Below are 18,664 nucleotides of genomic sequence, written 5' to 3'. Positions count from 1 at the left end.
ACACCAACTCCTTTAAACACCAAACATGTCGTAGAGTTAGCCAATGGTAAAAGTTTAGAGGCCACACACATAGTCAAGGGTTGTAACGTCGTCTTAGCTGGTCAGATGTTCTCCATCGATCTCATTCCTATAGTTCTGGGTAGTTTCGACATCGTTATTGGGATGGATTGGTTATCCCAGCAGCAAGCAGAGATCCTATGCAAAGAGAAGATTATTCATATTCCCCGTTCAGGTAAGAACCTCTCGAAATTCAAGGCGACAAGAGTGGTGCTGTGGTGGGCATCATCTCCTTTCTTAAGGCCCAGAAGTGGTTGCGAAAGGGCCACACTGCTATTCTAGCCCTCGTTACTGACACCTCGAAGAAAGAAAAGAAAATCGAAGATATCCCGATTGTACGTGACTATCCTGAGGTATCCCCTGAGGAATTACCTGGTCTCCCACCCCATCGTCAGGTTGAATTTCAAATTGAGCTAGCTCCTGGGGCAGCGCCGATAGCTCGAGCACCGTATCGTTTAGCTCCATCCGAACTAGAAGAATTATCCATGCAACTACAAGAGCTCTTGGATAAGGGTTTTATTCGTTCTAGCTCTTCGCCTTGGGAAGCTCCAGTATTATTTGTGAAAAAGAAAGACGGTACCTTCAGGATGCGTATCAACTACCGTGAACTCAACAAGGTGACTGAGAAGAATCGATATCCTCTTCCACGCATTGATGACTTGTTCGATCAGCTGCAAGGGTCGAGCTACTATTCGAAGATTGACCTGAGGTCAGGTTACCATCAACTGAGAGTCCGTGACGAGGGTATCTCTAAGACAGCATTCAAGACTCGACATGGGCATTATGAGTTCTTGGTTATGCCTTTTGGATTGACAAACGCACCTGCAGTCTTCATGGATCTTATGAACAGAGTGTGCAAGCCATACCTGGACAAGTTTGTTATTGTTTTCATCAACGACATCCTGATCTATTCTAAGAGTCAGGAGGAGCACGAGCACCATCTACGGCTTATTTTGAAACTCCTTCGAACAGAACAGTTATACACCAAGTTTTCGAAATGCGACTTCTGGCTTCGTGAAGTCCACTTTCTAGGCCATGTGGTAAACAAGGATGGGATTCATGTTGATCCATCCAAGGTAGACTCGATTAAGAACTGGCCTGCATCGCGTACACCAACGGAAATACGCCAATTCTTGGGCTTGGCAGGTTACTACAGAAGGTTTATCAAAGACTTCTCGAAGATTGCGCAACCGCTTACACTACTGACACAAAAGGGTGTCACCTATCGTTGGGGTAATACACAGGAAACAGCTTTTCAGCACTTAAAGGACAGACTTTGCAGCGCACCTATTCTTTCGTTGCCAGATGGCACGGACGACTTTGTTGTTTATTGCGACGCATCAATTCAGGGTCTTGGCTGTGTATTGATGCAACGGGATAAAGTCATTGCTTACGCATCGCGTCAACTTAAGATCCATGAAAGGAATTATACTACGCACGATTTAGAGCTGGGAGCTGTTGTTTTCGCACTTAAGATATGGAGACATTACCTGTACGGTACCAAGTGTACCGTCTACACCGATCACAGGAGTCTCGAGCATATCTTCAAACAGAAGGAATTAAACATGCGTCAACGTCGATGGGTCGAGCTTTTAAACGATTACGAATATGCCATCAAGTACCATCCGGGCAAAGCCAATGTTGTGGTCGACGCCCTCAGTCGAAAAGATACTGCACCTAGACGCGTGCGAGCACTACAACTAACCATCCAGTCTAGTCTTCCTACACAGATACGAGATGCTCAGGTAGAAGCATTGAAACTAGAAAACGTCAGGGCTGAAGCCTTACACGAAGGCAACGGTTGGAACAAAAGGAAGACGACGCTTATTACGTAACAGGACGCATTTGGGTCCCACATTATGGAAACTTACGCGAGCTGGTGATGGATGAAGCACATAAGTCTCGCTACTCAGTACATCCAGCCTCAGATAAGATGTACCACAATCTCAGAACTACGTATTGGTGGCCTAGCATGAAAGCCCACATAGCAACTTACGTCAGCAAATATTTGACTTGTGCAAGAGTCAAGACGGAATATCAGAAACCATCAGGCCTACTCCAGCAACCAAAGATACCACAATGGAAATGGGAGGAAATTTCCATGGATTTTGTTACTGGCCTGCCTAGATCTCAACGTGGAAATGATACTATTTGGGTGATCGTGGATCGACTCACTAAGTCTGCACACTTCTTGGCTATCAAGGAAACCGACAAGTTCTCTACCTTAGCAGACGTTTACTTAAAAGAAGTGGTTTCGAGGCACGGGGTGCCAACCTCTATTATTTCCGATCATGATGCACGTTTTACTTCTAAACTGTGGCAAGCGATGCACAAATCTTTTGGCTCACGATTAGACATGAGCACAACTTATCACCCTCAGACGGATGGGCAGTCTGAGCGCACTATCCAGACTCTAGAAGACATGCTTCGGGAATGTGTTGTCGACTTCGGCAACGGCTGGGAAAAACATCTCCCGTTAGTGGACTTTTCGTATAACAACAGCTACCACACCAGCATTCAAGCCGCTCCAATTGAGGCATTGTACGGGCGTAAATGCCGATCACCTCTTTGTTGGGCAGAGGTGGGTGATAGTCAGATCGCGGGTCCAGAACTGGTAGTAGACGCAACGGAAAGAATTGCTCAGATACGACAACGAATGGCGGCAGCTCGTGACCGTCAGAAAAGCTACGCTGATAAGCGCAGGAAACCACTCGAGTTCCAGGTTGGGGATCGAGTGCTACTCAAAGTCTCACCTTGGAAAGGTGTAGTTCGTTTTGGTAAACGAGGCAAGCTCAATCCGCGGTATGTCGGACTGTTCCAAATCATAGAGAAAATAGGCAAAGTGGCCTACAAACTGAACCTACCAGCAGAACTTGGTGGAGTTCACAACGTATTTCACGTGTCAAATCTGAAGTAGTGTCTTTCAGATGAGACCCTCATAGTTCCTTTGAAGGAGCTCACTATCGACGAGCAGTTGCGATTCGTCGAGGAACCAGTTGAAATCACAGACCGGGATGTTAAGGTCCTTAAGCACACCAGGATACCTCTTGTTCGAGTTCGTTGGAACTCCCGTCGTGGCCCAGAGTTCACCTGGAAACGAGAAAATCAAATGAAACTCAAGTATCCCCAGTTGTTCGGAAACAGTGCAACCACTACTGAGGCTGAAGCTACTGCGGAATTTTGGGACGGAATTCCAAACCAACGGGGGAAGGATGTGACACCCCAGGAAAACCAGGAAAACCATACAACTTAACTAGCTTCCTCAGTAACCGCGTGCTAAATTTCGGGACGAAATTTCTTTCAACTTAGGGATAATGTGACAACCCGTATTCCAGAACCTTTCTTTGTGTTTTATTGAAACTTGTATGAACAATGCGTGACTAGTTGACATGTTTGATTGCAATGGAGTTTTACGTTTTGATATGCTATGTGCTACATGAATGTGTTGTGAGTATGCATGTATGATAAACTTGGTCGCTAATCACACAAGCCCTTTTGGGCCGCATACCTTATCCCTCATCACACACCTCCCTCTCGGCCCACTCCACTTGAACTCGAGACCCAAGGCAACCCAAAGATGGGTTCGGCCCACTTCCCTTGTGTGTGTTCACTAACCCATTATGGGGTTTTTGATCCTCATATTTTTGCAAACACTTAACACACACAAACCCTAAAGCTCTCTCCTCCTTCCCTTCACTCGACGACAACAACTCAATCCCCTTGAAGCTTTCTTGGATCGCTACACCATCTTTTCCTCGTTCCATCACTTGTGTACACTCAAACTCTCGGTTAGTATCTCTAGTTCTGTTTTGGTTTGTGATTCCTTGTTGTTTTCAGCCATGAGATTATGTGGATACATGATATGTGGTGATCAAAAATATGGATGTAAGGTTGTTACATGATTAACAGATTTATGATGTTCGAATATGTGATGGGTTATATTGTTTGGTTTGATGTGCGCTTAAACTAGGGTTACATGCTAGTGCTCGGATTCACTAGTCTAAAGAGCCAATCGTATGCTTCGTATGGTGATTGATTGATTGCTCCTGAGTAGATTAGGATTAGGGTTGTATGAATATGCATGATTGTTGAATTAATTGTTGATTTGATCCGTTTTGAAACTGCCACACATGTTTGCAATTGTTACGAAATTTAGGGAGCTGCAATTAAGGAAATCTGTTACATTCCTGATCTCGACACGGGTTGCGAGTCGAGAACTCACAGTCTCGACTCGAGACCCCATCTCACCAGCACTCAACCAACATGACTCGAGACCTCGGTTGCGGGTCTTGTTGCGACTCGAGACATGACTCGAGACCACCTGATCTCGAGTGATAAATGCATGACCCGAGACCCTTAGTTGCGACTCGAGAACACCAAGACTTCAACCCGAGACCACACTGTCTCGACTCGAGATCTCTGGTCTCAACTCGAGACCACATAATCACACATGCTATTTGGACTATCACTGTTACATGCCTAAGTATTTGGGCTGCACGTTTGGGCCTCGATTGATACGTGATTCTACTGTTGAACTGCCATGATTACTCGTGTATGCCATGATCCATGTTTTGTATGCAACTTGTTAGAATACGTGTAGAACATATACGTGCACTACTTGAACCTAGACCTGACTTGTATGGTAACCATGTTAGGACGTGGTTGACCACTAATAGCTCGATTGACCTTTTGTTTATCTGCCGAGCAAACCAAGGTGAGTTCACACTCCTTCCAAGGCATGGGATTCCCAAGGGTTGGGAATGGGTAAATGAACTAAACAGTAATTACGACCATCCTCCGTGGGTAGGATGCCAAGAATACACACTGGACCAAACCTCTATCATTGAAGTCCCTCCTTATATCGACTTAATCGCCGAGGCCTATGGCGAGCGGGTCATTAGTTAATAGCGCTATTAGGTTTAACAAACCTCACACCGTGTCGTTTGAACGGGTGTGTACTAATGGACTATGGGCAAAGGGTCAATGCTGATAGACATTGACTTAGGGCACCTCTTACATTTTCGTCGCAGTCGATACACACGGTCTAGTAACACATGGGAAGCCCCCACTAATCTTCGCACACATGTTTAGGAGACCGCGATACGAATTAATACGATACATGGTTTACAAAATGAACATATTCTTTACGAAACAAATACTATAACCAAACAATCAACTGTGAACTCGCTCAACTTTGTTGTTGACTCGTTGTTACATGCCTTGCAGGTCGCTAGGTACTCATGAAGCTTGCACAGGGAGGCGCGATCGTTGTGGGACATGGCAGTGTGTGCCATGCTAAAAACATTACTTTATTTCGTACTTAATACTTACATTGGGTTTTACAATTATGCTTCCGCTAAACACTTAACTATGTTTTTGATTTGAAACACCTTTCATATTGTGTGGTTGAATTTTACTTATTACTTGTTATGTTCAATATGATTGGTGGCTTGATCCTGGTCAGTCACGCCTCCAAGCGGTGGTACTCCGCGTGTGGATTTTGGGGGTGTGACACCATTAATGCCTGAAACATGAGAGAGATTAGGACGCCGGAAAAGGTACGAGGTTGGTACTTGCATCATTAATGACGAGAGTCATCTCTCCGATAGGGGCAAGATATGTGTCTGAGTACAACTAAGATGCTCCATGCCCGACAGGAGACCGTTAGATCACCTCGGAGAAGCCACCCGGGTGATAAGTGATCTCCTCTATATAAGATCTCTTCATTTCCTCAACAAGGTATGTATTCAATACCCTTAGCATTTACTCACATAAGCTCCTTAATCTCGGACATTCTCTGAATCACATTAAAGACGCCAAATCTAGGATTCACACCCGGATATTCCGACAATTCCCACTCGTCGGAATAACTCCACATTTCTGGCAAGTTTTCTTATTCTCACGCTGGAGCTTGGTCATGGATCCCCCCGGTGACGAGGCTAACGATGTTCTGTTTTGTAGGTCAACAGGAAAGCCCATCAACCAGGGATCAACCAGGATCCAAAAAAACAAAAAAGTAAATTTTTAGTAATTGCGTTGTTCCATTGGTATTTTCCCCCGGATCTTCTACAAAAGCTTTAAGAACAATAAAAAACAAAGCCAAAGTTTCTTATCTAATCGACTTGTAATTACCGACTTATCATAAAGAGAAGATTTGTGCTTAGATCTCGTCCCAAGGTTTTTAGTCGTTGTTGGTAAATTGTGAATCTAATATTTCAGATCCAGACTTCTCACTCATTGTCACATGTCAGAACCCACAATTAAAATCATCCAAGGGTATCCCAATGCAAGTCGACTTTTACTAGGAATGGGTTGACATGGATTTAAAATATGACACATATATGTGTTGTTACATATGTCATATGTGTCCCCATGCAATGTGTAACAAGAATTTTATAACCTTGTATGAAGCTATAACGCAGTACGAAATAGATTCGAGATATATGGGCAAACTAATGGTTTTTTCCTAATTTTTTATGTTATAGAAACTCTCAACGGAATCTATTAGAACTAAAATTAAAGACTTGCAATGAAAAAGTGTGTCAAATATTCCGTGGTTTGCATCTTTAAGTGGACGGCAAGGGTGAGAATGGCGGCCTTTGTGATTCCCGCCACTAGATTTATGTCTAAGGATTTTTTTTTTATTTTTTTATTTTTATATTCATTTGTTTGTATTGTTATTAGCCGGCTAGATGATTGTATGGATCCATATTTAGATTCCATACTTGTCTTAATTATGAAATATAAATATTTTATAACACGTCATTAGCAATGAAATTATTTTGTTTAAGGTTATTCTTGGTGCAGAAACAAAGCTTAAGATGGAGTTTATAACTTTGTCATGTACAATTTTGGATTTTTGCAAATGACCATTAGGGTAATTGGGTAAAAGTTTTAGCTCAATATCCTTTTCCTTCACATTCATCTCCATAAAAACACCTACTCTTGTTACTACTTGATACCCAGAAACCCCATGTCTTCTTTAGAAACAGATCTTGCTCCCTTACGAATCCCATTTGAAGATATACTACTCGCCACCAATGATTTCGCTGAAGAAAACCGGTTAGATGAAGGTGGAATCGCAGATGTTTACAAAGGACTGCTCTTGCGGTCAGAAGTATGGATGGATGTTGTAATACGAAGGTTTTGCCGTCCTTGTCCTGGGCTAGGAAAAATACACTTCCTGAGAGAAATTCATACACTTTATCATCTGAAACATAGAAATATTGTATCTATTGTTGGTTTTTGTGATGAGAATGATGAAATGATGATTATTATGGAGCATGCAGTTAATGGAAGTCTCGAGAAACATCTAAGCGATCCAACAACGCTTACATGGTCCCAAAGATTGCATATATGTGTCGGTGCGGCACTTGCGTTGAGATACATCCATACTAATATCAATCATTTTGGTTCTCATCACGATATCAAGAGCTCTAAAATATTGTTAGACAAAGATTGGGAAGCCAAAGTATTCTGTTTTGGATTCCACGTATCACATCGTGTTGTTTTCCATTACACATCCACCTACACAGACCCGGATTATATCAAGACAGGAACAACTGGCAAAAAAAAGTCAAATGTTTACTCTTTGGGTGTGATATTGTTGGAAGTGCTTTGTGGGAGTAAAGCAACAATGGAGGTTGTGAATCAATATGCATCTCAAATGGAGGAAATCCATTATGAAGAAGGAAAGCTGGATGACATTATTGATCTAAATCTAAGGAAACAAATGTGCACACACTCACTATCCATATTCTCAGAAACAGCCTATAAGTGTGTAAAAGAACAACCTTACAAACGCCCAGATATAAATCAGGTTGTTGAAAGTCTTAAGGAAGCTTTGGAGCTTCAACTGAAACATGAAAATCTTGTAAGATTACGGGTTATTGTAGTTTGATTTGATACTTTATTTTCAAGCTCTTCGAGTATTCACATCCCTTCCACCATTTCTACCCTTAATTATGTTAGTTTATATAAACTTAATTATGTATGATTATTATGTAATTAGTATTATACATACCATCAATATGTAATATATCAAATTATCAAAGGGACACGACGGTTCAAGGAAGATCCCGTTTCAAATGACGGTTATTCCCGCCATATTTCAACCGCCAACATCTCTTGTATATACACGTAATAACCGGAAAATATGTTCGGTATCAAGACAATTTATTTCCTTCCAATTGTCCAAACTGTTTCTCCTTTGTTTTCTCTCATTCATACTCTATTATTGTGTTTGATCATTATACACAATGCAAACCAATTCATCGAATATGGGTGATGCTTCCGCTGATATGAAACTGAATATCCAACTTAGTGGTATCAGATCCATGGTGGGAAACCGAGTTATGCAACCATCATCAACACTTCTCCCATGCGATCACTGCACTAAAGAAAAGATCGAAAGGCAAAAGAAAGTATCACATGTTAGACCGTGTTTCTATTGTCATGAACCCGGACACCGGATCTACTCATGCAAAGCAAAGGAAAACGACGAGGCCACTCAGTTAATCCGACAAGCGATCAACACGGGTATACAGCGGCAGGATGATGAAGAATTTTTCCGACAAGAACTGATTGTCACCAGAACCGAAGGCGGACAATGGGGTGACATATGGTATGTAAGTACAGTTTTTACTCATCATTTTGTCGGAAATCTTAATGTGTTTAAACGGATTAAACACATGGTTAGGGTAGACACGAAAACTTGGGAAGATAATTTTCTGTTTTGTAGGTCCACCCGGAGGATCGAGTAACCTCTATTCCCTGTTTTCCGACAAACCCGAGAGTGCGGAATCCAAACGGGTGAGTTAAACCAAGTTACGAACACGTAAGACACAAGATTCAACGATTAACACTCAATGTATTAATGCTAGAAAACGGTTACAATGCGGTGTTTACAAATGGTCTCTGTACACTCTCAGTGTGTGTGTGTTACAATGTGCTCGTTCTCAAATCTATTCAGACTTGCTACTTGTTTCTGTTCTGTGTCTGGGTATTTATACTATCAGATTGACGAAATCCCCTTTGGCGAAAACCCCTCGGCGAACACCAAGAACTCGACGAAATCCAAGGATTTCGTCACATAATGTTTTCGTCTATATGCTGTTTTCATCAGATGTCAAAAGCCCAAACCAATAGGCCCAACAAATCATACAATATTCGATTAAAGGCTGACCCAATAGAGTTGTTTGGTCCAAGCACATACACGTGAATATATTTTCTGATTTGTAAAGATTAGTCAACTTGTGACATCATCATGATGATGTCATGATGATGTGTAAACGGGAATAGGTCCGCGGCTCTCTGTGCTTCGCGTGTCGAACTCTTGGGCGCACGACGGAGGAATGTCGTGACGTCGGGCTTGAGCCGGACCTAACCGTGTTGAACCGAACCAAGTCGAACCGAACCGAGTCGCGTCCACATAAAGTGTACCAACAAACTCCCCCTTGGACGCTACTCGTGATGGTTCGTCTTCCATATCTTTCATGTCGGAGGATCTTCAAAGTCTTCACGTGTCACAAATATGGAGTGTATCAACAAACTCCCCCTTGAAAGATGCTCGTGAATCTTTTGAACTTCAAAACTTTAGATCCTTGTGGTGTTGAAAAGTGGTCAACTGCAACCCGATCATCTTGATCTTCTGATTGCATCAACGTCGTGTCTTCACTTTACGGCTTGTCATCTGACACGTTCTCTTCGTCTTTAGCTGATGAACTTGATGAAGATGCGAAGATTCCGAACAACAATTTTTGCACATAAAAGTTTACTCAAAACCAAGTTTTAGCATGGATACATAAAATATAACAAGGTTTTGTAAAAACTACTAGCAAAACACAAGATTTTCAAGACTTTAACGCTTGATTTTCCTGAAAAGATGATATTCAAAGCTCAAAACTTAAGAACAATTTCTGAAAATGCATGAAAATCTTTCAAAGACACAAGATAAACAAACTTGGTTTTAACAAGGAATCAAGCCAATGCTCTGATACCAATTGTAGGTCCACCCGGAGGATCGAGTAACCTCTATTCCCTGTTTTCCGACAAAATCAAGAGTGCGGAATCCAAACGGGTAAGTTAAACCAAGTTACGAACACGTAAGACACAAGATTCAACGATTAACACTCAATGTATTAATGCTAGAAAACGGTTACAATGCGGTGTTTACAAATGGTCTCTGTAAACTCTCAGTGTGTGTGTGTTACAATGTGCTCGCTCTCAAATTTGTTCAGACTTGCTACTTGTTTCTGTTCTATGTCTGGGTATTTATACTATCAGATTGACGAAATCCCCTTTGGCGAAAACCCCTCGGCGAACACCAAGAACTCGAAAGGATTTCGTCACATAATGTTTTCGTCTATATGCTGTTTTCGTCAGATGTCAAAAGCCCAAACCAATAGGCCCAACAAATCATACAATATTCGATTAAAGGCTGACCCAATAGAGTTGTTTGGTCCAAGCACATACACGTGAATATATTTTCTGATTTGTAAAGATTAGTCAACTTGTGACATCATCATGACATCATCATGATGATGTGTAAACGGGAATAGGTCCGCGGCTCTCTGTGCTTCGCGTGTCGAACTCTGGGGCGCACGACGGAGGAATGTCGTGACGTCGGGCTTGAGCCGGACCTAACCGTGTTGAACCGAACCAAGTCGAACTTAACCGAGTCGCGTCCACATAAAGTGTACCAACATGTTTATCCGGGGTCTGGGGGCCGTAGAGGTCAAAACAGGGAATGAAAATCTACGTATATAAAGTGTGTTTTACACACCAGAACTAGATCGAAATGTATTAAGCATGGATCAACTAGTATTGTAAGGTTATTGTTAGAAAAGGAAAAAAAATAATTTAGAAAAATTTATGGATTCCTGAAGATCTCTCCATATTTATCAAAGTCTTTTCTTTTTTATTCTTCTTGTAAAGCCTATAAATAAAGGCTAGTTTTTATGTTTTGTATGGAAGAAATAAATCAATAAAATAAGTTTCCTTTGGTTATCTTTCTCATCTCTGATTATCATTTACAACATGGTATCAGAGCAGAGCAGAGTTATGATCCTTGAAAACTCTGTTCGTCAATCTCAAACCAAAACCAAAACCAAAATCGTTCAACAAATCTCAAACAAATCGGTCTTCATCAAAGCCCCCTAACGAAGATTCAGTCTTCAAAACCTTCAACGAACCTTCATTCTTCGTCCATCAACGAACCTTCAAAACCCCAACGAAGCTTGTTGATTCTTCGCCAAACCTTCTTCGTCAAACCATTCTTCAATTCCTTCCAATTTCTTGTCCGGAAAAAAAAACCAACTGGACAAGCATCAGCCCCAGCCGCACACTCTCCAGCCATTCCAATCTCAAATCCTCAAAAACCAGACAACAAAATCAAACTCAAAAGGGGAAAAGAACCAGGGAAATCAGACTAACCAGACCGAGAAGAAAATCACAGTTCTGGCGAATCACAGTTAGGCCGCCGCACACCCTTCACCAAACCCTAAGATCCACAACAAATACACCGCTAAAATCCGTTGCACAGTCGCCGCCGCGTTCATCTGTGTTAGCAAACCCTCAAATCCGCTGATGCTACTTATCTGTGCTTCAAATCCGCCGTTGTTGTTTGGAGATTTACAATGGTGGTGACCTGATCTGTAAAGGGGCTATAGAAAGAGGAGGAGTGCTCAAGAAACTCTAAAGCTTCTTGCATGTGGATAAAATGTCTTTTGCCCATGTTTATGTGAGGCTTCGGAAGGGCCAGACAATTGATGACATATTCAAAGGGCTTCTTGAAGACTGTGCTCAACTTGTCAAAGCAAATTCTCTCCAAGGAAATAAAGTGAATAACATTGATGTTGTTTATACTCCTTGGCAAAACTTAACGAAGACTCTATCTATGGATGGTGGGTGTTGGTCCAATTGGCAAAGCCATTGGATTCGTGCTTCTCTCGAGGTCAAGGGTTCGAGTCTAGTTGAAATGAAAGCGGATTTAGTGTAACTTAAACCATTACAAAAAAAAAATCAAACTAAAAAAAAAAACCAAAACCCAAAACCAAAAACCAAAATCCAAAACCAAAACCCAAAAAGTTACCATGTCGAAAGGCGGTAGCTCAAATCAAGCCAAAAGTTACCATGTCTAAAGGCGGTAACTCTATAGCTCAACCTACCATGTCAAGGAGACGATAGCCAAACCAAAACATAATCAAAACCCAAAATCAAAACCAATCCTAGTTGAATCATGGCAATCCCACAATTCAACTAGAGGGGGAGTGTTAGAAAAGGGAAAAAAAATAATTTAGAAAAATTTATGGATTCCTCAAGATCTCTCCATATTTATCAAAGTCTTTCCTTTTTTATTCTTCTTGTAAAGCCTATAAATAAAGGCTAGTTTTTATGTTTTTGCATGGAAGAAATAAATCAATAAAATAAGTTCCCTTTGGTTATCTTTCTCATCTCTGATTATCATTTACAACACTGTTAAGAAAACCGGAGATAAATGCAAAATTTATCCCATGTTTAGTGCCCCGATTACAAACACTGTGAATGATATATCTGGATTAACACGAGAAGAAGAAATTGGAATGAAAGAGAAACAAAGAGTAATCGATCATAATTCCACAAACTATGAATACAAGGAAGATTATCTCAATTCGTATTTCCAAAACTTACATTTATCTTCACATGAACCCGATTGGAATGTAATGATCATACAAGCCATGGAGTTTCATGATTTTTCTCACTGCAAATCATTGTTAGACATGCTAGAAGATGGGGAATTCGTGTTTAAATACAAACATGAATTAGAGATCAAGTTTGAGGAAATGTTAGAATGGTTTATAACAGTGAACTTGGAATCTCTACTCGACCCATTCCTCCGTTTTCAACTGACAACGGAAAAGTAGATTTGCTCGATTTATATATGGTAGTTAAACGAGATGGAGGGTATAAGAATGTTACCAATAATAATCTTTGGGCAGTGGTAGCAAAGACATGGAATATACTATAACGATGGTGAGTTAATGAGGATAACGTACACAATGTATCTGGACGTCGTTCTGGTATATTATTACAAGTTTAAAACGGTTCAAGGTAAGGTGATAGAAAAAGAAATGGTTGAAGATGACGAATCCGATTATGACCGAGAAAGAAGGAAAAGCAAGGGGGATGTACAAGAAGAAGAGACTCTACATCACTATGCCTTGTTTGCTAGAAATGACTGGAAAGGAATGAAGAAAATGCAGAAGCGGCGTCGTTTCGATTTCAAACAAGCTATGAAGGCCATGGATAAAGCTAATCGGAGTGTTCTTATGCACTTTTCTAAGCATAGTCAAGTTTAGGGGAGTGTGTTAGTTTATATAAACTTAATTATGTATGATTATTATGTAATTAGTATTATACATACCATCAATATGTAATATATCGAATTATGTTGATGCAGATTTTGTGTCCGATGCTTGTCGAATAGATTAGTTATTATTGTACGCTGAATTTGTAATAGTTAGTGAAACGGTCAAACAAACGTGTATAGACCCGCTCGTTTGAAGTGGTCAAACGAGAGGGTTATTTGGTTGACCGTGTGGGTTTTGCTAGACAAATTATGGTTGTATAATGTTTGGTGTCGAAGGATAAGGGATCGAAGGATTGTGTATATCCTTCGATGAGCTCGAAAGATATCCATCGATAGATGAAGATGGACCTCGAAGGATATGTCATCCTTCGAGGTATGTGTGTATCTTTCGATAGCTGGATGATCGATAGATGATCTATCGATCAGTCAGTTAGATCCTTCGACCATACAACCTGTGTTGGGTATAAATACCAACACTTTGTCATTTGCAAGACCAAGAGAGTGTAAGAGTTTGAGAGGAGGTTTGAGACCTCACCGGGAGAGATCACCACTTGGTCTCTCCCCGGATGTATACTCCTTTGGTATTAGTTCGATTTTCATGTAATCGGGCCGACTTGTAATGTTTTACTACCGGATTAATACAAAGTTGTTTGTTTATCATCTCTAATCTCTTCCGTCTATGAACATAATCACGAAAATCACGGTTTCGATCCCGAAACAGGGACCTACAATTGGTATCAGAGCCATGGTGCCCGATTTAGTAAATCTAACCGTTTACTAAATCACATGTGCTCTAGATTTGTGCTTTTTGTTCAAGATGTAAAAAAGGTGAAAATCAAGAAAAACTCAGATCTGGACCCGAATATTCAGATCTGTGCTGAAACGAGTGTTGGGTTTTATGTTTTTCACCTAAATATTCATGTAATCATCATCAAAAATTGTATACAAAGTGTTTCATCAAATCTGCAAATTTACACAGTCGCTGTGTTCTTGATGTTCTTGGTGTCTTCATACTTCGAAAGATCATATGATTTCGAAAGGTCATCCCAACTGATTTCGAAAGGTCATCTTTCTGTTTCGAAGGGTCATCCCAACTGATTTCGAAGGGTCATCCCAACTGACTTCGAAGGTTCATCTTAAGGTTCTCGAAGGGTCATCCTTTCTTGTCGAAGGATCCAGTTCGAAAGATCAACTATTCTGACTTCGAAAGATCATCCTAATCTTCAACAACTTCGAAAGATTGAACAGATTTCGAAGGATATTAAGGTGCTCGAAAGATGGTAAGCTTCATATTTCGAAGGATGATGTTTGGACATCGAAAGATTGAACAGTTGTTTCGAAGGATCCAGAAGAAGACTTGAAAGTCTGATGTTTGGCTGATGTTTTTGACTACTGTACAAGGAAGATGTAGACACAAGGCAGGTGATATTAGCGGCTGGGGAAACAAAAGGTTCAAGGGTTTTGAGTTCACATGGGCTGGGATGTCTATTGGACCTACAAAGCACAAGGCACATGGTTTACTATTATCTCTGGGCCCACTTGTTTGTTTGCAGCAAAGACAAACACGGTAGCCCATATTTTCCTTGTACAAAGAACAAGTCAACTGATGGATCAAGTGAATAGAAGAAAAAGTCTTAAAAGTTTATTTGGGGGCCCTAGAATTTTGATCATTTTGGGCCAGAGGTACAAGATCTTATTTGTGAGCCAAGAATTTTTTATGCGATTTGCAAGGTTTGGTCGGGTGTTAGCAAAGATTATTTGAACCGGGCTTCCAAATCTCAACATAAAATTCGTACGAATTTGGGAGTGCGCGGGATGATGCGGCATGATGAAAACAAGAGATGATGAATACTTGATTTTTGAAAATGTGGGGTAGTCACGGTTACCGATGCAAATGGCAAAAATGGTGACGCGACTATTATGGGCCAAAAACAACACGGTATGTTCGCTTCCGCACGTCAATATTTATGATTGTTACCGGTTATTCGTAAATGTTCGAAAGCATTTTGTTTATTGTCATATTCTCGCATTTGAAAACGAACGTATGAACCTAGAACGTCAATACCGGTCCTAACGAGTTCACAAAGTCTTTGGAGGGATACAAGTCGGATCCTACGGGGTACTAGGCGAAATTTCTTTATCAACTAGAATATGCAACGAAGAAATATTTTTGTTTATTGTCATATTCTCGCATTTGGTAACGAATGAATGAACCTAGAATGTCAATACCGGTCCTAACGAGTTCACAAAGTCTTTGGAGGGATACAAGTCGGATCATACGGGGTACTAGGGGACGTTCTTATTCAACTAGAATATGCAAAGAAGAAAGTCGTTTTCGTGAATTTTCGGAACCGAGAACATTCAATAAAGATTGATGAGAGTTCCGCTCAGTGGAGGGAATTGGTGAACATTTGAAGATAAATGCTACTCAGTGGAGAGAATTTGTTATGTGAAATTGACGAAAGTTTTCTTTGAAGTGGAAAGAATCTGTTAAGGTTTAGAGATTTTACCAAAGAAATGGGGGGATAAAAAATTTTCATATGTTGAATTTCTTCGGTAAATTTCTAAACGCAATCATAGGTGGTAGAGTTTGTGATTTTCTGGTGATACAAACGGTTCTGCGTGGAATGTTTTGCACAGACACATATTTGAGGATTTTAATTAATTCTCCAGCCAGCGGGAAGAGTTTTGCACGGAAACATACAGGTATCTAAAGTCGACAGTAGTTTCAAAGCGCTGTTTACTGAAGACCTGGGGAATCTTTATGGAAGTTGATATTTCAAGGCTGAAGACCTGCAGGATTCGGTTTTGGGTTTGATGTTTCTTTGGGATTTTACAGGGATCTGGGGGTAACTCAATTCGTTGAGTTTGCAAACGATGTACTTGGTCAAGCTGACTTTCTGAGTACTGATGCTGAAGATCCGTAGTGCATTACGTGGTCAACTTCACAAAGGCGAGACAATGAGATCTGGATGTAGTTCAACTAAGCGTGCCGTTTGGTTGAGCTTGCAAGGGATACACTTGGTCTAGCTGACTTTCCTGAGTGTTGATGCTGAAGATTAAAGTGCATTACTTGGTCGATTCCACAAAGACGGTTTATAGAAGACAGTTTACCAGAAATCTCTATCAATGTAGTATGCTTGAAGATCAAGACTTGATGCAGTTTTTAAAGAATGGAACCCTTATCAAATGCCGGTTGGAGTATTGGAAGATCAGCGGAAGATCGGTCAATTGAGCCTTTTGAGGAAATTGCACAACACCCAACACGGATGCGCGTACTTTGAGGGGGAAATATTATACAAGGAGCATCAAGATACTACTTACCTGGATCATCGGTCAAGGGGGAATTTGTTAACACAGAGAAGATGAATACGAATACTTGACTGAAGATCGATTGCAGTTGCATTTTCAGCATTCGACAACAACGGACAAGGGGGAATTTGTTGATGCAGATTTTGTGTCCGATGCTTGTCGAATAGATTAGTTATTATTGTACGCTGAATTTGTAATAGTTAGTGAAACGGTCAAACAAACGTGTATAGACCCGCTCGTTTGAAGTGGTCAAACGAGAGGGTTATTTGGTTGACCGTGTGGGTTTTGCTAGACAAATTATGGTTGTATAATGTTTGGTGTCGAAGGATAAGGGATCGAAGGATTGTGTATATCCTTCGATGAGCTCGAAAGATATCCATCGATAGATGAAGATGGACCTCGAAGGATATGTCATCCTTCGAGGTATGTGTGTATCTTTCGATAGCTGGATGATCGACAGATGATCTATCGATCAGTCAGTTAGATCCTTCGACCATACAACCTGTGTTGGGTATAAATACCAACACTTTGTCAGTTGCAAGACCAAGAGAGTGTAAGAGTTTGAGAGGAGGTTTGAGACCTCACCGGGAGAGATCACCACTTGGTCTCTCCCCGGATGTATACTCCTTTGGTATTAGTTCGATTTTCATGTAATCGGGCCGACTTGTAATGTTTTACTACCAGATTAATACAAAGTTGTTTGTTTATCATCTCTAATATCTTCCGTCTATGAACATAATCACGAAAATCACGGTTTCGATCCCGAAACAGGGACCTACAAATTATCAAAGGGACACGACGGTTGAAGGACGATCCCGTTTCAACGCCATATTTTAACCGCTAACATCTCTTATATATATATATATATATATATATATATATATATATATATATATATATATATATATATATATATATGTAATAACCGGCAAATATGTTCGGTATCAAGACAATTTATTTCCTTAGAATTGTCCAAACTGTTTCTCCTCTGTTTTCTCTCATTCATACTCTGTTATTGTGTTTGATCATTATACACAATGCAAACCAATTCATCGAATATGGGTGATGCTTCCGTTGATATGAAACTGAATATCCAACAAATTACACTAAAATTGACCACATTTTCTTTCTTCTTTTAATCAAATGATAGTTTTTATACCTTTAACATTATATTTTCTCTCTCCTCTACTCATAATCATTTCAAAATGTATTAAAAAATTATAGAGGGCGAACAGTGTCCCTCAAATATGAAAATACAGATGAGCAGTAATATATTCCTTCTCCTACACTCACAACAACTTACAACTACTTTTTATAATGTAAAACCACCTTTTATAAACCAAAAAACACCTTCACAAAATTTGGTGGAAGGGATGTGAATGCTCTTAGAAGTTAGAAAATGATTTATTTTTAATTTACATTATATGTGTTCCTTTTTAATTTAGTTGTCATTCTTAATTTGTAAATATTACCACGTTACAGGTGAAAAACTTCGCATACATGAAGATTCCACTCCATTCTATAAGGTTGGCCACAAATGATTTTGCGGATGAATGCGTCATTAAGTCACACACAGATTTTATGGTCTACAAAGCAGAGCTAGACAATTTTGATAGGAAAACTGTGTTGGCAATAGATGGGGAGAACAAAGGTATACTGCCAAAAAAGAAAGTAAACATTAAACTATTCATCAAACAGACATACGAGAGCATAACAAGCTTCTTTAAAGAATTTGAAATGCTTAGTAGTTGTGAGCATCCCAACCTGGTCTCTCTTCTAGGCTTTTGCGATGAAAATTCTAAGAGGATTCTTGTTTTGGAGTGGCCTTTTTGAGGAACCCTCAGTGGTTATTTAAAAAGCACGAGCAACAGGACTAATTTTACTTGGGAGAAACGAATACGTATTTCCCTTGATATTGCACATGGGTTGAAGTACCTTCACAACAGC

At 40.3% G+C, this 18,664-nt stretch overlaps 1 protein-coding gene across 1 annotated transcript; it reads left to right on the top strand.

Moving 5' to 3' along the window:
* Positions 1 to 7,030: 7,030 nt before the first annotated feature.
* LOC110931250 (receptor-like protein kinase HERK 1) lies at positions 7,031 to 7,957 on the top strand. The gene has a single exon (XM_022174651.1). It carries the CDS (start codon positions 7,031 to 7,033, stop codon positions 7,955 to 7,957), a length of 927 nt encoding a protein of 308 aa, XP_022030343.1.
* The last annotated feature ends 10,707 nt before the right edge of the window (positions 7,958 to 18,664 follow it).

The sequence above is a fragment of the Helianthus annuus genome, chromosome 3, assembly GCF_002127325.2.
Source record: "Helianthus annuus cultivar XRQ/B chromosome 3, HanXRQr2.0-SUNRISE, whole genome shotgun sequence".
NCBI classification, from domain to species: Eukaryota; Viridiplantae; Streptophyta; class Magnoliopsida; order Asterales; family Asteraceae; genus Helianthus; species Helianthus annuus.
Note: the sequence above shows the minus strand (reverse complement) of the source record. Positions and strands in the feature narration are given on the sequence as shown.